The sequence below is a fragment of the Ambystoma mexicanum genome, chromosome 2q (genome assembly GCF_040938575.1).
Source record: "Ambystoma mexicanum isolate Mex_15411 chromosome 2q, UKY_AmexF1_1, whole genome shotgun sequence".
In the NCBI taxonomy this organism is placed as follows: Eukaryota; Metazoa; Chordata; class Amphibia; order Caudata; family Ambystomatidae; genus Ambystoma; species Ambystoma mexicanum.
The window spans coordinates 1349717802-1349744220 of NC_090924.1; the positions used below are offsets into that span (position 1 = coordinate 1349717802).

The 26419-nt window shown below is 49.6% G+C and overlaps 1 protein-coding gene across 6 annotated transcripts in view; it reads left to right on the top strand.

Annotated features, from left to right (window-relative positions):
* Positions 1–26419, top strand: part of CNOT10 (CCR4-NOT transcription complex subunit 10) — a 1248840-nt gene that overhangs the window by 110102 nt on the left and 1112319 nt on the right. For all 6 annotated transcript variants that reach the window (XM_069648815.1, XM_069648816.1, XM_069648817.1 and 3 more), the window contains exon 4: positions 4494–4644. In XM_069648815.1, the coding sequence (XP_069504916.1) occupies positions 4494–4644 (151 nt within the window). The remainder of the gene's footprint in view (positions 1–4493; positions 4645–26419) is intronic.

The following is a 26419-nucleotide window of genomic DNA, read 5'->3' on the forward strand; positions in this document are numbered from 1 at the left end:
ATGCCTTCTCAGGTAGTTGTGATGTATTCTGGAGCTACTCTTGTATGTGGTCGGTGGTAGTCGGTGCATTAATGAGTCTGGGTGAGTGTGGTGGTGATGTACGGGAGCATGAGGGGGTGGGGATCTTGGAAGTGCTTGTGTCTGGCTTGAGAGAATGCTGATCGCCATGGTCTTGCAAGGGTATCGCTTGAGGTGGGCGGGTTGGAGGCACTGGGAGGGGTTGTGATTGAGAGAGTACTTTAGATGGGAAGGCTAGATGTGAGAGTCTGAGGCGACAGTGGCTACTTCATCTGGATTGAGGGAGATGGGCTTTAAAATGTGTCGACAATAGCAAATGGAGTAACACCTTGATTTATTTATTAGGTATTTATAATATGCCTATACAGCAAATGGCTGGATAGAGGGAGAAGGGCATAGAAAGGGTGCATAATATAAAATGCAGCAGCACCTTGAAATTGTGGTTTAAGAAATGGCTAACACCTGTGTCAAGATCCAAGATTAGATTACTATACAAACTATGGGCTGTGTGCATCAGACTACAAGCTAATGGAGGATTAGATTGGTTGGTCAGTTTATGTGGGGAGCAGTAATGGCTGTACACCCTGACCGAACCACACTAACCTCGCCAGTCCTTGCTGGTTGACTGCTGCAGGCGAATACTGGCAAACGCAATCTGGAGCTGCTTCCTTTGGGCCCTTAGCCGAATTTATTATTTTTTTAAAATGCTTTTATATGAAGACTTCAGGGTTTGCTTATAATTTGCAGTCCCCATCTGTGATCCGCTCTACAGAGAGCACCTTTTTCAGGGGTATTAAACATCATGAGATTGTAAAACCCTCGAATGTCTGTTAAAAATGTGCTGGCTGTGCTAACAAATGCCATTGTTTCCACATACGAACGCTATCATGTTGGCTTTGCCTAGGATGGCAGTAATCCTAGCGATGGTGGTTCAAGTGTTTGGCAGTACTCCCTTTAAGGAGAAGCAGCTAATTACTTCAAAAGCACTGCCATCAGCTAAAACTGAGCAAGTGGTGCGCAAGTGTTTGCCAGTCACAGCCTACAGAGTCTGCCTTTTGGGATCTGTGCAGTTGGGGACTATCCAGAGCACCGGTGCATTCATAAGAAATTGGAGAAAAGTAACACGCAAGGTATTTCATGCGGGGTTGACTTAAACTTCTGCATTTACAACTAACGTGCCATTTCACTTTTCTGAGCGCACTATTCCTTTAAACAAATGTGCTGTATACAAACATTTTGGCCAAGGGTACGATCCCTAGATCTTGCTCCCATTCAGTAATTATTCCACGAAAGAACCAAAGATGACCTGGAAGAGGACGGCTGCTGCAACTCCTGGACCGTTGGTTTGCCCGGTGAAGCCCTGCTGCAGGTCCGAATGGCCAAGTTCATCTCGACAGAGAAGCCCCTTCAAGGACGACTTCTTCCTTTGAGTTGGTGGGACCAATCGACTCGTAAGCCACCTGGATACCATTCTCGGAGCTGGTTAGGTTTAACCAGAGGGAAGGACACAGCTTGTGTGCTTGACTACAGCTACTCGAACTGAAGATCTTCCATTTGCCAGCTTGTTTGACGAGTCCCCGTGCAGCGCAGGAGTCCCCCAATGTCCTCCCTCTTGTCACGACGACAGAGGCTTAGGAACAGTGAGATCTGCAGGAACCAACGTCTTCAGCGGCATCTTTTCTTCATATTAAGGTACTGTGCCAACCCGATTGAGAGAACTTTACTCTCGCAGTGAAAGTTCTGGAAACTCTCCAAACTTACAGGCCTAATCAGCTTGTGACCCAACATATGATTCTTTTTCATACAAACTACTTCTGAGAATTTTGGCAAAGACTTTACCGTTTACTACAAGAACTACTCTTTTCTATCTAAACACTAGCCCATTGACTTTGGCATAGGCCTATTGAACTTAATCGAGTCCTCTAGTGAACTGAAACATTTTGCACTGCCTAAGAAAGTATTTGTGATCTATTTTATTAACTTGTGCCTTTGTACTCTTTAAAGTGACTGAAATGCCATTTTGCTCCTATTTCAGGGGAGCCTAATTTACTCAAACGTATTGGTTTGGTATTGAAGTGTGTTTGTGTGTGATATTAATTTGCCTCCTCCTAGTGAATGTTTTCTAAATGACTGTGTAAAAAAGTAATAACTGTTTTACCAAGAAACCTTGAGAGTAAGCGTCTACTTGAACCACTGTGATTGTAAGACCTCTGTGTAACCTCTTGTACTGCTCACATTCCCTCTTGAGATAAGCCTGGTTGCTCGGCTCGCTACCAAAAACTGTGTAGCACAGACCTATACCAAAGTTTGGTTTTCCTTGCACCTGTAGTCCTAATTGTATGTGGTGGTCCCAGAGGGTACTGCATGCAATTCTGCTTAACAGACTATGCAGGGGACCAAGCTTGAGGGGGTAAACGGCTACCAGTAGCTAGGGGTTCTGGTGACTAATAACCTGGATAAGATCATACTTGCTAATACAATAACGAATATAGGACTAATCAAGGTCAAGGCTATTGACTTGTTTATACGAAAACCATGCAGGAAATAGAGGTATTAACCCAACTGTATACAACCTGTATTGTGCCTGGTACCCTATATGGGCTGGATGTTTTTTTGGTAAAAGAAACAGAGTGGCTAAACATTATTGAAGGAAAACTATGGAGGAAGTCACTGGGGCTGTCCCAGACGGTTCTGGTTGAAGCAATCTCTAGTCAGTTAGGACTTATCTCACTTAGTACAAGAAGGATGATGGGTATGTGTAATTTCTATGTCGAGCTGCTGATGAACTTTGGTAATTACAAATTCCTTGACAGCCTTTTGTTAGATAGATGGAAACCTCGAACTGTAATGCTTTAAAGATGTGGAAAAAGGATATTTCTGCTTTCCTGGATAAAATGGTGACTTGTGAGCAGACCGGGAATCTGGCTCTTGAGTTTAGAGAAATAAAACAAAAGGTGGAGGTCTGGAATCGCAGTAATAGAAGTAACCATTTAGCGCCAAAAACTCTATTCAGAATAAACTAAGCAATCCTTTCCAATAAATACTCCATCTGTCTATATAAAGAACCTTCGAAAATACTTCGAAATCCTGGGGCAAGACGTTTTATTATGCAACGAAGATTAAATCAATTACCAGCGCTGTCAGCCATCGGTGCTTGGTATAAAATTCCCCATAAAGACCAGTGCTGTAGACTATGTAAAAAAGCAATAGAATCTGTGAGACATTTATTGACCGACTGTGTACATTTAATCACTTTCTATGAAAAGGCATATCGCCATTTGATTTGTGATATGAATTTTATTGATATGGACCTGTTTTGATCTTACTGGTTGGCAGGAGAAAACCTGGTAATGAGCTTCACCATTTATTATCTGTGGATGGAAATCTGTAGGAAATGAGGATAATAACGTTTGAGGTTTTTGTATTTTTTAATCTGCTTTATTGATTCTTTTGAGATTTTGATGGATTTTAAAAAAAAAAACCTTTTGGATGTTTTCTGAGATGCTAATTAAATTTATTGGATTTGTTTATCGAATTGTAAACATTGTTTGTCTTTTACTCTTTGATTGCCAATGTGTAAAAGGCTTAACCAATAAACACTTAAACATTAAAAAGTAAAGGCACTGTAATAAGACAGTTTATGATAGTTGTGACAAATTATACCAGTATGGCCATGTAAGAACACTAATGTTACTGCCATTGTAAAATAACCTGTCTATGCTGGCTGCACCAATACACGCTGCTATTCCTTTGTACAAACATATTCATGCTGGCTTTCTACATATTGTACCAATGCATCTGCAATGAGACCTGTTCAGGCTGGCTCCAAAATGGGGTTGGGTAAGGGAGAATGATCTGTGCTGCTTTCTGGGGGTGACCCTTGAAGAGGAAGGCAGAGGAAATGCTGGCACTCCCAGGGGAGGCAAAAACAGCAGCTTGAGCGTTAACAGCTATGATTGGCGGGGGTTAGAAAGGAAAGGTGCTCAGCAGACAGGTACTGGTGGGGCAGAGAAGTTGCAAAGGAAGGATCACTGTACAGCCCAGACAGGAAATAAAAGCACATGCTTTCTAATTTGTAAACATTTGTGCTTATTGGCTTAAATAATGGGGATGCACAGACGAGATCGATCTGAGCTTTTTCCAAAGCATGTCCAATTGTTGCCACGAGATAGTCATGTTTCTAAACACCCCTTATCTCTCTTTTCTCTGCTCTTGCTGTCAATTGCTTTTCTGAAGCAATAGTTTTGACCACATTGCATCATAACAAATACATATTGGTCAGTTTTTCTGGTGTCTGATATTGTATGAATTATGAGGCTTTGTTCAATCCTTCCCCACTTGCCATTTTGGTTAGACTATGCTTTCTTCAATTTATTCTGTTGATTTCCATTTAATTCCTTACAGTAAATACTTGTAAAAATATGCCTATACTTCCAGGTTAAGTATTTTTTTTCACAAACTCTTTTGTTTTGTAGGTCCATTCAGCTGTCGAAGAAATTGATAGCTTGGACGATGTTGAGAACAGCATGCTGTACTACAATCAGGCTGTCATTCTGTACCATTTACGACAATACACTGAAGCAATATCAATTGGGGAGAAGCTCTACCAGTTCATCGAACCTTTTGGTATGTTTACCTACAGCTGGAGGTTAGGTAATGAAGGAAGTTACTGTAAGATATTGTATAAGTTCATAAATATCGGGTAAGTTGTAAATAAATGATAGACATTATTCATCGATTTATGCCCAAAGTCTCATAGCGTCCACTTTGTACTATTTGTTTTAAGTAGTCTGTACAGACGTTTTTTAGTGATTTCTAGTCATTGACCAAATAAATGTGCATTTTTCATCTGCTTCTCAGTTACCAATATTTAGTTATGCTACATCAGTATGTAAAAACGGGCATAGATCTAGATCACCGTAAAATTTAGCGCACTGGGGTGGGGGGGGGATTGTGAATTTATTTTTGTTGTGCATATTTCTTGCGCCCATAAAATGTATTTAATCTGCAAGTTAATTGAATAAATGCATGCTTCGGTGTGCTCTCGTAACATACATGTGGCATTTGGAGACTTACTGCATAGTTTTGTCCAGTCACATTCTCACATGAGTTGCAGTGTCTTCCACATTGTTCGAGAAACATAGCGCTCAAAGATATGCTTTCCAAGCACATCTTTAATTTAAACCTACAGCTGTGTTGCTCTTCCTGCTAATGTACTCTTCTTGTAGTCCACAAATTCGTCAGAATGTGATGCCTATTCTACAGCCAAGCCCACCCAGCATTATTCAAAGAAGCTGTCGTGCGTTGATAATTATTTTAAACAATTGTGCATTTTCTCGGGGACTGGTGTGGATTAAGAAGAGCAATAAGTAGCTTTGGAAAATCTCAGTGGCTGACCTTTTTTTTTTTTTTTTCCTTCAACCGTTGCAATTACCTCTGTATTACCAGTGTGATATTTTTATTGCTGCTTTTTTTTTTTTTAAGCGCCCAGGTGAGAAACTTTATGTATGTGAAGCATGCCCACGGGTTCAAAGACCGCAGAACAATCCCTACTGATGCGAAATCTAACCATTATACTACTGAAATCGTAATGTGTCGGCGCTCACTTTTATTTAGGAGCCGTTGCAAGCTGCAGTACGCGGTTGCCATCTGACTCGGTTTATACTTCAGCTCGTCTACACAGAGACTAAAAGCAATAATGTGCATTGAAACCTCCAACAGCGCAGCAGCACACTAGTCGAATCTGCACATAATTTCAACTGTACTTGATGAGCAACATTTCAAAGCACAAAAAAGAAAACCAAATGTCTCTATCAAAGAGAATTTAATAATGGTAACTAGGCAAACGTGGAAATGTGAGAATTTTTGAATTCTCGTACGGTTAATGGTACTACAATATTTAATTGGGTTGCTATGTTTGCTACGGAAATGTTTGGACATCCTCCACTGGCGCAGTCACATCAGAGCTAACTTAAGTCTTTCATCCTTTGGTTAATAATGGGGTACCATTGAGTTGGGTACTTGGAACAATTAGGTACACTCGTTCAAAGATGTTGGATTCTGGGTACAAGTACTGTAAAAAACTGTTTGCAATATATTTCACAATGTTTCATCTATATAACTGCTGTTGCAGATGGCTTCAAGAACACAAGCTCACGAAGACTGTTCAAGCGTTTTTATTACAATGTTTGCGAAACCAAGGGCTTCCACTCGCGCACTCTCTCTCGCGCACTCTGGCGCATGCGCTCTCTCTCACGCACTCTGGCGCATGCGCTCTCTCGCGCTCTCTTGTGCTCTCTCGTGCTCTCTCTCTTGTGCTCTCTCTCTCTGGCACTCATTCTCTTCTCTCTCTTGTGCTCTCTCTCTGGCACTCATTCTCTTCTCTCTCTCTGGCACTCACTCTTTCTCTCTCTCTCTGGCACTCATTCTCTCTTTCTCTCTGGCACTCATTCTCTTTTTCTCTTTCTCTCTCTGGCACTCATTCTCTCTTTCTCTCTCTCTCTGGCGCTCATTCTTTCTCTCTCTGGCACTCTCTTTCTCTTTCTCTCTCTCTCTCTGGCTCTCTCTCTCTCTCTCTGGCACTCTCTCTGGCACTCTCTCATTCTCTGTCTCTGGCACTCATTCTCTCTCTTGCACTCATTCTCTCTCTGGCACTCTCCCTCTCTCTCTCTCTGGCACTCTCCCTCTCTCTCTCTGGCACTCTCCCTCTCTCTCTCTGGCACTCTCCCTCTCTCTCTCTCTGGCACTCTCCCTCTCTCTGGCACTCTCCCTCTCTCTCTCTCTCTGGCACTCTCCCTCTCTCTCTCTGGCACTCTCCCTCTCTCTCTCTGGCACTCTCCCTCTCTCTCTCTGGCACTCTCCCTCTCTCTCTGGCACTCATTCTCTCTCTCTGGCACTCATTCTCTCTCTCTGGCACTCATTCTCTCTCTCTGGCACTCATTCTCTCTCTCTGGCACTCATTCTCTCTCTCTGGCACTCATTCTCTCTCTCTGGCACTCTCCCTCTCCCTCTCTCTGGCACTCTCCCTCTCTCTCTCTCTGGCACTCTCCCTCTCTCTCTCTCTGGCACTCTCCCTCTCTCTCTCTCTGGCACTCTCCCTCTCTCTCTCTCTGGCACTCTCCCTCTCTCTCTGGCACTCTCCCTCTCTCTCTGGCACTCATTCTCTCTCTCTCTGGCACTCATTCGCTCTCTCTCTCTAGCACTCATTCGCTCTCTCTCTCTCTCTCTCTCTCTCTCTCTGGCACTCATTCTCTCTCTCTGGCACTCATTCTCTCTCTCTCTGGCACTCATTCTCTCTCTCTCTCTCTCTCTCTCTCTCTCTCTCTCTGGCACTCACTCTCTCTCTCTCTCTCTCTCTCTGGCACTCATTCTCTCTCTCTCTCTCTCTCTGGCACTCATTCTCTCTCTCTGGCACTCATTCTCTCTCTCTCTGGCACTCATTCTCTCTCTCTCTCTCTGGCACTCATTCTCTCTCTCTCTCTGGCACTCATTTTCTCTCTCTCTCTCTGGCACTCATTCTCTCTCTCTCTCTCTCTGGCACTCATTCTCTCTCTCTCTGGCACTCATTCGCTCTCTCTCTGGCACTCATTCGCTCTCTCTCTGGCACTCATTCTCTCTCTCTCTGGCACTCTCTCTCTCTCTCTCTGGCACTCTCCCTCTCTCTCTCTCTGGCACTCTCCCTCTCCCTCTCTCTGGCACTCTCCCTCTCTCTCTCTCTGGCACTCTCCCTCTCTCTCTCTCTGGCACTCTCCCTCTCTCTCTCTCTGGCACTCTCCATCTCTCTCTCTCTGGCACTCTCCCTCTCTCTCTCTGGCACTCATTCTCTCTCTCTGGCACTCATTCTCTCTCCCCCTCTCTGGCACTCATTCTCTCTCCCCCTCTCTGGCACTCATTCGCTCTCTCTCTAGCACTCATTCGCTCTCTCCCTATCTGGCACTCATTCTCTCTCTCCCTATCTGGCACTCATTCTCTCTCTCTGGCACTCATTCTCTCTCTCTCTCTCTCTCTCTCTCTCTCTCTCTCTCTCTCTCTCTGGCACTCACTCTCTCTCTCTCTCTGGCACTCACTCTCTCTCTCTCTCTGGCACTCATTCTCTCTCTCTCTCTCTCTCTCTGGCACTCATTCTCTCTCTCTCTCTCTGGCACTCATTCTCTCTCTCTCTCTCTGGCACTCATTCTCTCTCTCTCTGGCACTCATTCTCTCTCTCTCTCTGGCACTCATTCTCTCTCTCTCTCTGGCACTCATTCTCTCTCTCTCTCTGGCACTCATTTTCTCTCTCTCTCTCTGGCACTCATTCTCTCTCTCTCTCTCTGGCACTCATTCTCTCTCTCTCTGGCACTCATTCGCTCTCTCTCTGGCACTCATTCGCTCTGTCTCTGGCACTCATTCTCTCTCTCTCTGGCACTCATTCTTTCTCTCTCCGGCACTCATTCTCTCTCTCTCTCTCTCTCTCTCTCTATCTCTCTCTCTCTGGCACTCATTCTCTTTCTCTCTGGCACTCATTCTCTTTCTCTCTGGCACTCACTCTCTCTCTCTCTGGCACTCCCTCTCTCTCTCTCTGGCACTCCCTCTCTCTCTCTCTGGCACTCTCCCTCTCTCTCTCTCTGGCACTCTCCCTCTCTCTCTCTCTGGCACTCTCCCTCTCTCTCTCTCTGGCACTCTCCCTCTCTCTCTCTCTGGCACTCTCCCTCTCCCTCTCTCTGGCACTCTCCCTCTCTCTCTGGCACTCTCCCTCTCTCTCTCTCTGGCACTCTCCCTCTCTCTCTCTCTGGCACTCTCCCTCTCTCTCTCTCTGGCACTCATTCTCTCTCTCTGGCACTCATTCTCTCTCTCTCTGGCACTCATTTTCGCTCTCTCTCTCTGGCACTCATTCGCTCTCTCTCTAGCACTCATTCGCTCTCTCCCTATCTGGCACTCATTCTCTCTCTCCCTATCTGGCACTCATTCTCTCTCTCCCTATCTGGCACTCATTCTCTCTCTCCCTATCTGGCACTCATTCTCTCTCTCCCTATCTGGCACTCATTCTCTCTCTCCCTATCTGGCACTCATTCTCTCTCTGGCACTCATTCTCTCTCTGGCACTCATTCTCTCTCTGGCACTCATTCTCTCTCTGGCACTCATTCTCTCTCTGGCACTCATTCTCTCTCTGGCACTCTCCCTCTCTCTCTCTGGCACTCTCCCTCTCTCTCTCTGGCACTCTCCCTCTCTCTCTCTGGCACTCTCCCTCTCTCTCTCTGGCACTCTCCCTCTCTCTCTCTGGCACTCTCCCTCTCTCTCTCTGGCACTCTCCCTCTCTCTCTGGCACTCTCCCTCTCTCTCTGGCACTCTCCCTCTCTCTCTCTGGCACTCTCCCTCTCTCTCTCTGGCACTCTCCCTCTCTCTCTCTGGCACTCTCCCTCTCTCTCTCTGGCACTCTCCCTCTCTCTCTCTGGCACTCATTCTCTCTCTCTCTGGCACTCATTCGCTCTCTCCCTATCTGGCACTCATTCGCTCTCTCCCTATCTGGCACTCATTCTCTCTCTCCCTATCTGGCACTCATTCTCTCTCTCCCTATCTGGCACTCATTCTCTCTCTCCCTCTCTGGCACTCATTCTCTCTCTGGCACTCATTCTCTCTCTGGCACTCATTCTCTCTCTGGCACTCTCCCTCTCTCTCTCTGGCACTCTCCCTCTCTCTCTCTGGCACTCTCCCTCTCCCTCTCTCTGGCACTCTCCCTCTCTCTGGCACTCTCCCTCTCTCTGGCACTCTCCCTCTCTCTGGCACTCTCCCTCTCTCTGGCACTCTCCCTCTCTCTGGCACTCTCCCTCTCTCTGGCACTCTCCCTCTCTCTCTCTCTGGCACTCTCCCTCTCTCTCTCTCTGGCACTCTCCCTCTCTCTCTCTCTCTCTGGCACTCTCCCTCTCTCTCTCTGGCACTCTCCCTCTCTCTCTCTGGCACTCTCCCTCTCTCTGGCACTCATTCTCTCTCTCTGGCACTCTCCCTCTCCCTGGCACTCTCCCTCTCTCTCTCTCTGGCACTCTCCCTCTCTCTCTGGCACTCTCCCTCTCTCTCTCTCTGGCACTCTCCCTCTCTCTCTCTCTCTGGCACTCTCCCTCTCTCTCTCTCTGGCACTCTCCCTCTCTCTCTCTCTGGCACTCTCCCTCTCTCTCTCTCTGGCACTCTCCCTCTCTCTCTCTCTGGCACTCTCCCTCTCTCTCTCTCTGGCACTCTCCCTCTCTCTCTCTCTGGCACTCTCCCTCTCTCTCTCTCTGGCACTCTCCCTCTCTCTCTCTCTGGCACTCTCCCTCTCTCTCTCTCTGGCACTCTCCCTCTCTCTCTCTCTGGCACTCATTCTCTCTCTCTCTCTGGCACTCTCCCTCTCTCTCTGGCACTCATTCTCTCTCTCTCTCTGGCACTCATTCGCTCTCTCTCTAGCACTCATTCGCTCTCTCTCTCTCTCTCTCTCTCTCTCTGGCACTCTCCCTCTCTCTCTCTCTGGCACTCTCCCTCTCTCTCTCTCTGGCACTCATTCTCTCTCTCTCTGGCACTCATTCTCTCTCTCTGGCACTCATTCTCTCTCTCTCTCTCTCTCTGGCACTCATTCTCTCTCTCTCTCTCTGGCACTCATTCTCTCTTTCTCTGGCACTCATTCTCTCTCTCTCTCTGGCACTCATTCTCTCTCTCTCTCTCTCTCTCTGGCACTCATTCTCTCTCTCTCTCTCTGGCACTCATTCTCTCTCTCTCTCTCTCTCTGGCACTCATTCTCTCTCTCTCTCTGGCACTCATTTTCTCTCTCTCTCTCTGGCACTCATTCTCTCTCTCTCTCTCTCTGGCACTCATTCTCTCTCTCTCTGGCACTCATTCGCTCTCTCTGGCACTCATTCGCTCTCTCTGTGGCACTCATTCTCTCTCTCTCTCTCTCTCTCTCTCTCTCTCTCTCTCTCTCTCTCTCTCTGGCACTCATTCTCTTTCTCTCTGGCACATACTCTCTCTCTCTCTGGCACTCTCCCTCTCTCTCTCTCTGGCACTCTCCCTCTCTCTCTCTCTGGCACTCTCCCTCTCTCTCTCTCTGGCACTCTCCCTCTCTCTGGCACTCTCCCTCTCTCTCTCTCTGGCACTCTCCCTCTCTCTCTCTCTCTGGCACTCTCCCTCTCTCTCTCTCTGGCACTCTCCCTCTCTCTCTGGCACTCTCCCTCTCTCTCTGGCACTCTCCCTCTCTCTCTGGCACTCTCCCTCTCTCTCTGGCACTCTCCCTCTCTCTCTGGCACTCTCCCTCTCTCTCTGGCACTCTCCCTCTCTCTCTCTGGCACTCATTCTCTCTCTCTCTGGCACTCATTCTCTCTCCCCCTCTCTGGCACTCATTCGCTCTCTCTGGCACTCATTCGCTCTCTCTCTCTAGCACTCATTCGCTCTCTCTCTCTCTCTCTCTCTCTCTCTCTCTGGCACTCATTCTCTCTCTCTGGCACTCATTCTCTCTCTCTCTGGCACTCATTCTCTCTCTCTCTCTCTCTGGCACTCATTCTCTCTCTCTCTCTGGCACTCATTCTCTCTCTCTCTCTCTGGCACTCATTCTCTCTCTCTCTGTCTCTGGCACTCATTCTCTCTCTCTCTGGCACTCATTCTCTCTCTCTCTCGCTCTGGCACTCATTCTCTCTCTCTCTGGCACTCATTTTCTCTCTCTCGCTCTGGCACTCATTCTCTCTCTCTGGCACTCATTCTCTCTCTCTGGCACTCATTCTCTCTCTCTCTGGCACTCATTCGCTCTCTCTCTGGCACTCATTCGCTCTCTCTCTCTCTCTGGCACTCATTCTCTCTCTCTCTCTCTCTGGCACTCATTCTCTCTCTCTCTCTGGCACTCATTCTCTCTCTCTCTCTCTGGCACTCATTCTCTCTCTCTCTCTCTGGCACTCATTCTCTCTCTCTCTCTCTGGCACTCATTCTCTCTCTCTCTGGCACTCATTCTCTCTCTCTCTGGCACTCATTCTCTCTCTCTCTGGCACTCATTCTCTCTCTCTCTCTGGCACTCATTCTCTCTCTCTCTCTCTGGCACTCATTCTCTCTCTCTCTCTGGCACTCATTCTCTCTCTCTCTCTGGCACTCATTCTCTCTCTCTCTGGCACTCATTCTCTCTCTCTCTCTGGCACTCATTCTCTCTCTGTGGCACTCATTCGCTCTCTCTCTCTGGCACTCATTCGCTCTCTCTCTCTGGCACTCATTCGCTCTCTCTCTCTGGCACTCATTCGCTCTCTCTCTCTGGCACTCATTCGCTCTCTCTCTCTGGCACTCATTCGCTCTCTCTCTCTGGCACTCATTCGCTCTCTCTCTCTGGCACTCATTCGCTCTCTCTCTCTGGCACTCATTCGCTCTCTCTCTCTGGCACTCATTCGCTCTCTCTCTCTGGCACTCATTCGCTCTCTCTGGCACTCATTCGCTCTCTCTCTCTGGCACTCATTCGCTCTCTCTCTCTGGCACTCATTCGCTCTCTCTCTCTGGCACTCATTCGCTCTCTCTCTGGCACTCATTCTCTCTCTCTCTCTGGCACTCATTCGCTCTCTCTCTCTCTCTCTGGCACTCATTCGCTCTCTCTCTCTCTCTCTGGCACTCATTCGCTCTCTCTCTCTCTCTCTGGCACTCATTCGCTCTCTCTCTCTCTCTCTGGCACTCATTCGCTCTCTCTCTCTCTCTCTGGCACTCATTCGCTCTCTCTCTCTCTCTGGCACTCATTCTCTCTCTCTCTCTCTCTCTGGCACTCATTCGCTCTCTCTGGCACTCATTCTCTCTCTCTCTCTCTCTCTGGCACTCATTCTCTCTCTCTCTCTGGCACTCATTCTCTCTCTCTCTCTGGCACTCATTCTCTCTCTCTCTCTGGCACTCATTCTCTCTCTCTGGCACTCATTCTCTCTCTCTGGCACTCATTCTCTCTCTCTGGCACTCATTCTCTCTCTCTGGCACTCATTCTCTCTCTCTCTCTCTCTCTCTCTGGCACTCATTCTCTCTCTCTCTCTCTGGCACTCATTCTCTCTCTCTCTGGCACTCATTCTCTTTCTCTCTCTCTATGGCACTCATTCTATCTCTCTGGCACTCATTCGCTCTCTCTCTCTCTCTCTCTCTCTCTCTCTGGCACTCATTCGCTCTTTCTCTGGCACTCATTCGCTCTCTCTCTCTCTGGCACTCATTCTCTCTCTCTGGCACTCATTCTCTCTCTCTCTCTCTCTCTGGCACTCATTCCCTCTCTCTCTCTCTCTGGCACTCATTCCCTCTCTCTCTCTCTCTGGCACTCATTCGCTCTCTCTCTCTGGCACTCATTCTCTCTCTCTCTCTCTCTCTGGCACTCATTCTCTCTCTCTCTCTCTCTCTGGCACTCATTCTCTCTCTCTCTCTCTGGCACTCATTCTCTCTCTCTCTCTGGCACTCATTCTCTCTCTCTCTCTGGCACTCTCTCTGGCACTCATTCTCTCTCTCTCTCTGGCACTCTCTCTGGCACTCATTCTCTCTCTCTCTCTCTCTCTGGCACTCATTCTCTCTCTCTGGCACTCATTCTCTCTCTCTCTCTGGCACTCTCTCTGGCACTCATTCTCTCTCTCTCTCTCTCTGGCACTCATTCTCTCTCTCTCTCTGGCACTCATTCGCTCTCTCTCTCTGGCACTCATTCTCTCTCTCTCTCTCTCTCTCTGGCACTCATTCTCTCTCTCTCTCTGGCACTCATTCTCTCTCTCTCTCTGGCACTCATTCTCTCTCTCTCTCTCTCTCTGGCACTCATTCTCTCTCTCTCTCTGGCACTCTCTCTGGCACTCATTCTCTCTCTCTCTCTGGCACTCATTCTCTCTCTCTGGCACTCATTCTCTCTCTCTCTCTGGCACTCTCTCTGGCACTCATTCTCTCTCTCTCTCTCTGGCACTCATTCTCTCTCTCTGGCACTCATTCTCTCTCTCTGGCACTCATTCTCTCTCTCTCTGGCACTCATTCTCTCTCTCTGGTACTCATTCTCTCTCTCTCTCTCTCTCTCTGGCACTCATTCTCTCTCTCTCTGGCACTCATTCTCTCTCTCTCTGGTACTCATTCTCTCTCTCTGGCACTCATTCTCTCTCTCTCTCTCTCTGGCACTCATTCTCTCTCTCTCTGGCACTCATTCTCTCTCTCTCTGGCACTCATTCTCTCTCTCTGGCACTCATTCGCTCTCTCTCTGGCACTCATTCGCTCTCTCTCTGGCACTCATTCGCTCTCTCTCTGGCACTCATTCGCTCTCTCTCTGGCACTCATTCGCTCTCTCTCTGGCACTCATTCGCTCTCTCTCTGGCACTCATTCGCTCTCTCTCTGGCACTCATTCTCTCTCTCTCTCTCTCTCTGGCACTCATTCTCTCTCTCTCTCTCTCTGGCACTCATTCGCTCTCTCTCTCTCTCTCTCTCTCTCTCTCTCTCTGGCACTCATTCTCTCTCTCTCTCTCTCTCTCTCTCTCTCATTCTCTCTCTCTCTCTCTGGCACTCATTCTCTCTCTCTCTGGCACTCATTCTCTCTCTCTGGCACTCATTCTCTCTCTCTGGCACTCATTCTCTCTCTACTCATTCTCTCTCTCTCTGGCACTCATTCTCTCTCTCTCTGGCACTCATTCTCTCTCTCTCTCTGGCACTCATTCTCTCTCTCTCTCTGGCACTCATTCTCTCTCTCTGGCACTCATTCTCTCTCTCTGGCACTCATTCGCTCTCTGGCACTCATTCTCTCTGGCACTCATTCTCTCTCTCTCTGGCACTCATTCTCTCTCTCTCTGGCACTCATTCTCTTTCTCTCTCTCTATGGCACTCATTCTCTCTCTCTGGCACTCATACTCTCTCTCTCTGGCACTCATTCTCTCTCTCTCTCTCTGGCACTCATTCTCTCTCTCTGGCACTCATTCTCTCTCTTTCTCTCTCTGGCACTCATTCTCTCTCTCTTTCTCTCTCTGGCACTCATTCGCTCTCTCTCTGGCACTCATTCGCTCTCTCTGGCACTCATTCGCGCTCTCTCTCTGGCACTCATTCTCTCTCTCTCTGGCACTCATTCGCTCGCTCTCTCTGGCACTCATTCTCTCTCTCTCTGGCACTCATTCGCTCGCTCTCTCTGGCACTCATTCTCTCTCTCTCTCTGGCACTCATTCGCTCTCTCTCTCTGGCACTCATTCGCTCTCTCTCTCTGGCACTCATTCGCTCTCTCTCTCTGGCACTCATTCTCTCGCTCTCTCTGGCACTCATTCGCTCTCTCTCTCTGGCACTCATTCTCTCGCTCTCTCTGGCACTCATTCTCTCGCTCTCTCTGGCACTCATTCTCTCTCTCTCTCTGGCACTCATTCTCTCTCTCGGGCACTCATTCTCTCTCTCTCTCTCTCTCTGGCACTCACTCTCTCTCTCTCTCTGGCACTCTCTCTCTCTCTCTCTCTCTGGCACTCACTCTCTCTCTCTCTCTGGCACTCACTCTCTCTCTCTCTCTCTCTCTCTCTCTCTCTCTGGCACTCTTTCTCTCTCTCTCTCTGGCACTCTTTCTCTCTCTCTCTCTGGCACTCATTCGCGCTCTCTCTCTCTCTGGCACTCATTCTCTCTTTCTCTCTCTCTCTGGCACTCATTCGCTCTCTCTCTCTGGCACTCATTCGCTCTCTTTCTCTCTCTCTCTCTCTCTGGCACTCATTCTCTCTTTCTCTCTCTCTGGCACTCATTCTCTCTTTCTCACTCATTCTCTCTCTCTCTCTCTCTCTGGCACTCATTCTCTCTCTCTCTCTCTGGCACTCATTCGCTCTCTCTCTCTGGCACTCATTCTCTCTCTCTCTCTGGCACTCATTCTCTCTCTCTGGCACTCATTCTCTCTCTCTCTCTCTGGCACTCATTCTCTCTCTCTCTCTCTCTCTGGCACTCATTCTCTCTCTCTCTGGCACTCATTCTCTCTCTCTCTGGCACTCATTCTCTCTCTCTGGCACTCATTCTCTCTCTCTCTGGCACTCATTCTCTCTCTCTCTCTCTCTCTGGCACTCATTCTCTCTCTCTCTGGCACTCATTCTCTCTCTCTCTGGCACTCATTCTCTCTCTCTGGCACTCATTCTCTCTCTCTCTGGCACTCGCTCTCTCTCTCTCTCTCTCTCTGGCACTCATTCTCTCTCTCTCTCTCTCTCTCTGGCACTCATTCGCGCTCTCTCTCTGGCACTCATTCGCGCTCTCTCTCTGGCACTCATTCGCGCTCTCTCTCTGGCACTCATTCGCGCTCTCTCTCTGGCACTCATTCGCGCTCTCTCTCTCTGGCACTCATTCGCGCTCTCTCTCTCTGGCACTCATTCGCGCTCTCTCTCTCTGGCACTCATTCGCGCTCTCTCTCTCTGGCACTCATTCGCGCTCTCTCTCTCTGGCACTCATTCGCTCTCTCTCTCTCTGGCACTCGCTCTCTCTCTCTCTCTCTCTGGCACTCGCTCTCTCTCTCTCTGGCACTCACTCGCTCTCTCTCTCTCTCTCTGGCACTCACTCGCTCTCTCTCTCTCTCTCTCTGGCACTCATTCTCTCTCTCTCTCTCTCTCTCTGGCACTCATTCTCTCTCTCTCTCTCTGGCACTCATTCTCTCTCTCTCTCTCTGGCACTCATTCTCTCTCTCTCTCTCTGGCACTCATTCTCTCTCTCTCTCTGGCACTCATTCTCTCTCTCTCTCTGGCTCTCGCTCTCTCTCTCTGGCTCTCTGGCTCTCGCTCTCTCTCTCTCTCTGGCTCTCTGGCACTCATTCTCTCTCTCTCTGGCTCTCTGGCACTCATTCTCTCTCTCTCTGGCTCTCTGGCACTCATTCTCTCTGGCACTCATTCTCTCTCTCTCTCTGGCACTCATTCTCTCTGGCACTCATTCTCTCTCTCTGGCACTCATTCTCTCTGGCACTCATTCTCTCTCTCTCTCTGGCACTCATTCTCTCTGGCACTCATTCTCTCTCTCTGGTTATTCTCTCTCTCTGGCACTCATTTTCTCTCTCTCTCTCTGGCACTCATTTTCTCTCTCTCTCTGGCACTCATTTTCTCTCTCTCTCTGGCACTCATTCTCTCTCTCTCTGGCACTCATTCTCTCTCTCTGGCACTCATTCGCTCTCTCTCTGGCACTCATCTGCTCTCTCTCTCTCCCTCTCTTTCTGGCACTCATTCACTCTCTCTCTCTCTGGCACTCATTCTCTCTCTCTCTCTCTGGCACTCATTCACTCTCTCTCTCTCTGGCACTCATTCACTCTCTCTCTCTCTGGCACTCATTCACTCTCTCTCTCTGGCACTCATTCACTCTCTCTCTCTGGCACTCATTCTCTCTCTGGCACTCATTCTCTCTCTGGCACTCATTCTCTCTCTGGCTCTCATTCTCTCTCTGGCTCTCATTCTCTCTCTGGCTCTCATTCTCTCTCTGGCTCTCATTCTCTCTCTGGCTCTCATTCTCTCTCTGGCTCTCATTCTCTCTCTGGCTCTCATTCTCTCTCTGGCTCTCATTATCTCTCTGGCTCTCTCTGGCACTCATTCTCTCTGGCTTTCTCTCTGGCACTCATTCGCTCTCTCTCTCTGGCACTCATTTGCTCTCTCTCTCTCTCTGGCACTCATTTGCTCTCTCTCTCTCTCTGGCACTCATTTGCTCTCTCTCTCTCTCTGGCACTCATTTGCTCTCTCTCTCTGGCACTCATTTGCTCTCTCTCTCTCTCTGGCACTCATTTGCTCTCTCTCTCTCTCTGGCACTCATTCGCTCTCTCTCTCTCTCTGGCACTCATTCGCTCTCTCTCTCTCTCTGGCACTCATTCGCTCTCTCTCTCTCTCTCTGGCACTCATTCTCTCTCTCTGGCACTCATTCTCTCTCTCTGGCACTCATTCTCTCTCTGGCACTCATTCTCTCTCTCTGGCACTCATTCTCTCTCTCTGGCACTCATTCTCTCTCTCTGGCACTCATTCTCTCTCTCTGGCACTCATTCTCTCTCTCTGGCACTCATTCTCTCTCTGGCACTCATTCTCTCTGGCACTCATTCTCTCTCTGGTTATTCTCTCTGTCTGGCACTCATTCTCTCTGGCTCTCTCTGGCACTCATTCTCTCCCTCTCTCTCTCTCTCTGGCACTCATTTTCTGTCTCTCTCTGGCACTCATTTTCTGTCTCTCTGGCACTCATTCTCTCTCTCTCTCTCTGGCACTCGCTCTCTCTCTCTCTCTCTGGCACTCGCTCTCTCTCTCTCTCTCTGGCACTCATTCTCTCTCTGGCACTCGTTCTCTCTCTGGCACTCATTCTCTCTCTGGCACTCGTTCTCTCTCTGGCACTCGTTCTCTCTCTGGCACTCGTTCGCTCTCTCTCTCTCTGGCACTCACTCGTGCTCTCTCTCTCTGGCACTCACTCGCGTGCTCTCTCTCTCTGGCACTCACTCGCGCTCTCTCTCTGGCACTCACTCGCGCTCTCTCTCTGGCACTCACTCGCGCTCTCTCTCTCTGGCACTCACTCGCGCTCTCTCTCTCTGGCACTCACTCGCGCTCTCTCTCTCTGGCACTCACTCGCGCTCTCTCTCTCTGGCACTCACTCGCGCTCTCTCTCTCTGGCACTCACTCGCGCTCTCTCTCTCTGGCACTCACTCGCGCTCTCTCTCTCTGGCACTCACTCGCGCTCTCTCTCTCTGGCACTCACTCGCGCTCTCTCTCTCTGGCACTCACACGCGCTCTCTCTCTGGCACTCATTCTCTCTCTCTCTCTGGCACTCATTCTCTCTCTCTCTCTGGCACTCATTCTCTCTCTCTCTGGCACTCATTCTCTCTCTCTCTCTCTCTCTGGCACTCATTCTCTCTCTCTGGCACTCATTCTCTCTCTCTGGCACTCATTCTCTCTGGCACTCATTCTCTCTCTCTCTAGTTATTCTCTCTCTGGCACTCATTCTCTCTCTCTCTGGCACTCATTCTCTCTCTCTCTCTCTCTCTCTGGCACTCATTCTCTCTCTCTCTGGCACTCATTCTCTCTGGCACTCATTCTCTCTCTCTCTAGTTATTCTCTCTCTGGCACTCATTCTCTCTCTCTCTGGTTATTCTCTCTCTGGCACTCATTCTCTCTGGCTCTCTGGCACTCATTCTCTCTGGCTCTCTGGCACTCATTCTCTCTGGCTCTCTGGCACTCATTCACTCTCTCTCTCTGGCACTCATTCACTCTCTCTCTCTGGCACTCATTCACTCTCTCTCTCTGGCACTCATTCACTCTCTCTCTCTGGCACTCATTCTCTCTCTCTCTGGCACTCATTCTCTCTCTCTCTGGCACTCATTCTCTCTCTCTCTGGCACTCATTCTCTCTCTCTCTGGCACTCATTCTCTCTCTCTCTCTCTCTGGCACTCATTCTCTCTCTCTCTCTCTCTGGCACTCATTCTCTCTCTCTCTCTGGCACTCATTCTCTCTCTCTCTCTCTCACTCATTCTCTCTCTCTCTGGCACTCATTCTCTCTCTCTCTCTGGCACTCATTCTCTCTCTCTCTCTCTGGCACTCATTCTCTCTCTCTCTCTGGCACTCATTCTCTCTCTCTCTCTCTGGCACTCATTCTCTCTCTCTCTCTCTGGCACTCATTCTCTCTCTCTCTGGCACTCATTCGCTCTCTCTCTGGCACTCATTCGCTCTCTCTCTGGCACTCATTCGCTCTCTCTCTGGCACTCATTCGCTCTCTCTCTGGCACTCATTCGCTCTCTCTCTGGCACTCATTCGCTCTCTCTCTGGCACTCATTCGCTCTCTCTCTCTGGCACTCATTCTCTCTCTCTCTCTGGCACTCATTCGCGCTCTCTCTCTCTCTCTCTGGCACTCATTCGCTCTCTCTCTCTCTCTCTCTCTGGCACTCATTCGCTCGCTCTCTCTCTCTCTCTCTGGCACTCATTCGCTCGCTCTCTCTCTCTCTCTCTCGGGCACTCATTCGCTCGCTCTCTCTCTCTCTCTGGCACTCATTCTCTCTCTCTCTGGCACTCATTCTCTCTCTCTCTCTCTCTCTCTCTCTGGCACTCATTCTCTCTCTCTCTCTCTGGCACTCATTCGCTCTCTCTCTCTGGCACTCATTCGCTCTCTCTCTCTCTGGCACTCATTCGCTCTCTCTCTCTCTGGCACTCATTCGCTCTCTCTCTCTCTCTGGCACTCATTCTCTCTCTCTCTCTCTCTGGCACTCATTCGCTTTCTCTCTCTCTGGCACTCTTTCTCTCTCTCTCTCTCTCTCTGGCACTCTTTCTCTCTCTCTCTTTCTCTCTGGCACTCTTTCTCTCTCTCTTTCTCTCTGGCACTCTTTCTCTCTCTCTCTTTCTCTCTGGCACTCTTTCTCTCTCTCTCTTTCTCTCTGGCACTCTTTCTCTCTCTTTCTCTCTGGCACTCTTTCTCTCTCTTTCTCTCTGGCACTCTTTCTCTCTCTCGCTTTCTATCTGGCACTCATTCTCTCTCTCTGGCACTCATTTGCTCTCTCTCTCTCTCTCTGGCACTCATTCGCTCGCTCTCTCTCTCTCTCTGGCACTCATTCGCTCTCTCTCTGGCACTCATTCGCTCTCTCTCTCTGGCACTCATTCGCTCTCTTTCTCTGGCACTCATTCTCTCCCTTTCTCTCTGGCACTCATTCTCTCCCTTTCTCTCTCTCTGGCACTCATTCTCTCCCTTTCTCTCTCTCTGGCACTCATTCTCTCTCTATCTCTCTCTCTGGCACTCATTCTCTCTCTTTCTCTCTCTCTGGCACTCATTCTCTCTCTTTCTCTCTCTCTGGCACTCATTCTCTCTCTTTCTCTCTCTCTGGCACTCATTCTCTCTCTCTGGCACTCATTCTCTCTCTTTCTCTCTCTCTGGCACTCATTCTCTCTTTCTCTCTGGCACTCATTCTCTCTTTCTCTCTGGCACTCATTCTCTCTCTTTCTCTCTAGCACTCATTCTCTCTTTCTCTCTAGCACTCATTCTCTCTCTCTCTGGCACTCATTCGCTCTCTCTCTGGCACTCATTCGCTCTCTCTGGCACTCATTCTCTCTCTCTCTCTGGCACTCATTCTCTCTGGCACTCATTCTCTCTGGCACTCATTCTCTCTCTCGCTTTCTCTCTCTCTGGCACTCATTCTCTCTTTCTCTCTCTGGCACTCATTCTCTTTCTCTCTCTCTGGCACTCATTCTCTTTCTCTCTCTCTGGCACTCATTCTCTTTCTCTCTCTCTGGCACTCATTCTCTCTCTCTCTCTCTGGCACTCATTCTCTCTCTCTCTCTCTGGCACTCATTCTCTCTCTCTCTCTCTGGCACTCATTCTCTCTCTCTCTCTGGCACTCATTCTCTCTGTCTCTCTCTCTGGCACTCGCGCTCTCTCTCTCTCTGGCACTCGCTCTCTCTCTCTCTCTGGCACTCGCTCTCTCTCTCTCTCTGGCACTCGCTCTCTCTCTCTCTCTGGCACTCATTCTTTCTCTGGCACTCGTTCTCTCTCTGGCACTCGTTCTCTCTCTGGCACTCACTCGTGCTCTCTCTCTCTGGCACTCACTCGTGCTCTCTCTCTCTGGCACTCACTCGTGCTCTCTCTGGCACTCACTCGCGCTCTCTCGCTCTCTGGCACTCACTCGCGCTCTCTCTCTCTGGCACTCACTCGCGCTCTCTCTCTCTGGCACTCACTCGCGCTCTCTCTCTCTGGCACTCACTCGCGCTCTCTCTCTCTGGCACTCACTCGCGCTCTCTCTCTCTGGCACTCACTCGCGCTCTCTCTCTCTGGCACTCACTCGCGCTCTCTCTCTCTGGCACTCATTCTCTCTCTCTCTCTGGCACTCATTCTCTCTCTCTCTGGCACTCATTCTCTCTCTCTCTGGCACTCACTCTCTCTCTCTCTCTCTCTCTCTCACTCATTCTCTCTCTCTGGCACTCATTCTCTCTCTCTCTAGTTATTCTCTCTCTGGCACACATTCTCTCTCTCTCTGGCACTCATTCTCTCTCTCTCTCTCTCTCTCTCTCTGGCACTCATTCTCTCTCTCTCTGGCACTCATTCTCTCTGGCACTCATTCTCTCTCTCTCTAGTTATTCTCTCTCTGGCACTCATTCTCTCTCTCTGGTTATTCTCTCTCTGGCACTCATTCTCTCTGGCTCTCTCTGGCACTCATTCACTCTCTCTCTGGCACTCATTCACTCTCTCTCTCTGGCACTCATTCACTCTCTCTCTCTGGCACTCATTCACTCTCTCTCTCTGGCACTCATTCACTCTCTCTCTGGCACTCATTCTCTCTCTCTGGCACTCATTCTCTCTCTGGCACTCATTCTCTCTCTCTGGCACTCATTCTCTCTCTCTGGCACTCATTCTCTCTCTCTCTGGCACTCATTCTCTCTCTCTCTGGCACTCATTCTCTCTCTCTCTGGCACTCATTCTCTCTCTCTCTGGCACTCATTCTCTCTCTCTCTGGCACTCATTCTCTCTCTCTCTGGCACTCATTCTCTCTGGCTCTCTCTGGCACTCATTCTCTCTCTCTCTGGCACTCATTCACTCTCTCTCTCTGGCACTCATTCACTCTCTCTCTCTGGCACTCATTCACTCTCTCTCTCTGGCACTCATTCACTCTCTCTCTCTGGCACTCATTCACTCTCTCTCTGGCACTCATTCTCTCTCTCTCTGGCACTCATTCTCTCTCTCTCTGGCACTCATTCTCTCTCTCTCTGGCACTCATTCTCTCTCTCTCTGGCACTCATTCTCTCTCTCTCTGGCACTCATTCTCTCTCTCTCTGGCACTCATTCTCTCTCTCTCTGGCACTCATTCTCTCTCTCTCTGGCACTCATTCTCTCTCTCTCTGGCACTCATTCTCTCTCTCTCTGGCACTCATTCGCTCTCTCTGGCACTCATTCTCTCTCTCTCTCTGGCACTCATTCTCTCTCTCTCTCTGGCACTCATTCTCTCTGGCACTCATTCTCTCTCTCGCTTTCTCTCTCTCTGGCACTCATTCTCTTTCTCTCTCTGGCACTCATTCTCTTTCTCTCTCTGGCACTCATTCTCTTTCTCTCTCTCTGGCACTCATTCTCTCTCTCTCTCTGGCACTCATTCTCTCTCTCTCTCTCTGGCACTCATTCTCTCTCTCTCTCTGGCACTCATTCTCTCTCTCTCTCTGGCACTCATTCTCTCTGTCTCTCTGGCACTCGCTCTCTCTGTCTCTCTGGCACTCGCTCTCTCTCTCTCTCTCTGGCACTCGCTCTCTCTCTCTCTCTGGCACTCGCTCTCTCTCTCTCTGGCACTCGCTCTCTCTCTCTCTCTGGCACTCGCTCTCTCTCTCTCTCTGGCACTCGCTCTCTCTCTGGCACTCGTTCTCTCTCTGGCACTCGTTCTCTCTCTGGCACTCGTTCTCTCTCTGGCACTCGTTCGCACTCTCTCTCTGGCACTCACTCGCGCTCTCTCTCTCTCTCTGGCACTCACTCGCGCTCTCTCGCTCTCTGGCACTCACTCGCGCTCTCTCGCTCTCTGGCACTCACTCGCGCTCTCTCTCTCTGGCACTCACTCGCGCTCTCTCTCTCTGGCACTCACTCGCGCTCTCTCTCTCTGGCACTCACTCGCGCTCTCTCTCTCTGGCACTCACTCGCGCTCTCTCTCTCTGGCACTCACTCGCGCTCTCTCTCTCTGGCACTCACTCGCGCTCTCTCTCTCTGGCACTCACTCGCGCTCTCTCTCTCTGGCACTCATTCTCTCTCTCTCTCTGGCACTCATTCTCTCTCTCTCTGGCACTCATTCTCTCTCTCTCTGGCACTCACTCTCTCTCTCTCTCTGGCACTCATTCTCTCTCTCTGGCACTCATTCTCTCTCTCTGGCACTCATTCTCTCTCTCTCTAGTTATTCTCTCTCTGGCACACATTCTCTCTCTCTCTGGCACTCATTCTCTCTCTCTCTCTCTCTCTGGCACTCATTCTCTCTCTCTCTGGCACTCATTCTCTCTGGCACTCATTCTCTCTCTCTCTAGTTATTCTCTCTCTGGCACTCATTCTCTCTCTCTGGTTATTCTCTCTCTGGCACTCATTCTCTCTGGCTCTCTCTGGCACTCATTCACTCTCTCTCTGGCACTCATTCACTCTCTCTCTCTGGCACCCATTCACTCTCTCTCTCTGGCACTCATTCACTCTCTCTCTCTGGCACTCATTCACTCTCTCTCTGGCACTCATTCTCTCTCTCTGGCACTCATTCTCTCTCTCTGGCACTCATTCTCTCTCTCTCTGGCACTCATTCTCTCTCTCTCTGGCACTCATTCTCTCTCTCTCTGGCACTCATTCTCTCTCTCTCTGGCACTCATTCTCTCTCTCTCTGGCACTCATTCTCTCTCTCTCTGGCACTCATTCTCTCTCTCTCTGGCACTCATTCTCTCTCTCTCTGGCACTCATTCTCTCTCTCTCTGGCACTCATTCTCTCTCTCTCTCTCTCTGGCACTCATTCTCTCTCTCTCTCTCTCTGGCACTCATTCTCTCTCTCTCTCTCTCTGGCACTCATTCTCTCTCTCTCTGGCACTCATTCTCTCTCTCTCTGGCACTCATTCTCTTTCTCTCTGGCACTCTTTCTCTCTCTTTCTCTCTGGCACTCTTTCTCTCTCTTTCTCTCTGGCACTCTTTCTCTCTCTTTCTGGCACTCTTTCTCTCTCTCGCTTTCTATCTGGCACTCATTCTCTCTCTCTGGCACTCATTCGCTCTCTCTCTCTCTCTCTCTGGCACTCATTCGCTCGCTCTCTCTCTCTCTCTGGCACTCATTCGCTCTCTCTCTGGCACTCATTCGCTCTCTCTCTCTGGCACTCATTCGCTCTCTTTCTCTGGCACTCATTCTCTCCCTTTCTCTCTGGCACTCATTCTCTCCCTTTCTCTCTCTCTGGCACTCATTCTCTCTCTATCTCTCTCTCTGGCACTCATTCTCTCTCTTTCTCTCTCTCTGGCACTCATTCTCTCTCTTTCTCTCTCTCTGGCACTCATTCTCTCTCTTTCTCTCTCTCTGGCACTCATTCTCTCTCTCTGGCACTCATTCTCTCTCTTTCTCTCTCTCTGGCACTCATTCTCTCTTTCTCTCTGGCACTCATTCTCTCTTTCTCTCTGGCACTCATTCTCTCTTTCTCTCTAGCACTCATTCTCTCTTTCTCTCTAGCACTCATTCTCTCTCTCTCTGGCACTCATTCGCTCTCTCTCTGGCACTCATTCGCTCTCTCTGGCACTCATTCTCTCTCTCTCTCTGGCACTCATTCTCTCTGGCACTCATTCTCTCTGGCACTCATTCTCTCTCTCGCTTTCTCTCTCTCTGGCACTCATTCTCTCTTTCTCTCTCTGGCACTCATTCTCTTTCTCTCTCTCTGGCACTCATTCTCTTTCTCTCTCTCTGGCACTCATTCTCTTTCTCTCTCTCTGGCACTCATTCTCTCTCTCTCTCTCTCTGGCACTCATTCTCTCTCTCTCTCTCTGGCACTCATTCTCTCTCTCTCTCTCTGGCACTCATTCTCTCTCTCTCTCTGGCACTCATTCTCTCTGTCTCTCTCTCTGGCACTCATGCTCTCTCTCTCTCTCTGGCACTCGCGCTCTCTCTCTCTCTGGCACTCGCTCTCTCTCTCTCTCTCTGGCACTCGCTCTCTCTCTCTGGCACTCGCTCTCTCTCTCTCTCTGGCACTCATTCTTTCTCTGGCACTCGTTCTCTCTCTGGCACTCGTTCTCTCTCTGGCACTCGTTCGCACTCTCTCTCTGGCACTCACTCGTGCTCTCTCTCTCTGGCACTCACTCGTGCTCTCTCTGGCACTCACTCGCGCTCTCTCGCTCTCTGGCACTCACTCGCGCTCTCTCGCTCTCTGGCACTCACTCGCGCTCTCTCGCTCTCTGGCACTCACTCGCGCTCTCTCTCTCTCTGGCACTCACTCGCGCTCTCTCTCTCTCTGGCACTCACTCGCGCTCTCTCTCTCTGGCACTCACTCGCGCTCTCTCTCTCTGGCACTCACTCGCGCTCTCTCTCTCTGGCACTCATTCTCTCTCTCTCTCTGGCACTCATTCTCTCTCTCTCTCTGGCACTCATTCTCTCTCTCTCTGGCACTTTCTCTCTCTCTCTCTCTCTCTCTCTCTCTGGCACTCATTCTCTCTCTCTGGCACTCATTCTCTCTCTCTCTAGTTATTCTCTCTCTCTCTAGTTATTCTCTCTCTGGCACACATTCTCTCTCTCTCTGGCACTCATTCTCTCTCTCTCTCTCTCTCTCTCTCTCTCTCTGGCACTCATTCTCTCTCTCTCTGGCACTCATTCTCTCTGGCACTCATTCTCTCTCTCTCTAGTTATTCTCTCTCTGGCACTCATTCTCTCTCTCTGGTTATTCTCTCTCTGGCACTCATTCTCTCTGGCTCTCTCTGGCACTCATTCACTCTCTCTCTGGCACTCATTCACTCTCTCTCTCTGGCACTCATTCACTCTCTCTCTCTGGCACTCATTCACTCTCTCTCTCTGGCACTCATTCACTCTCTCTCTGGCACTCATTCTCT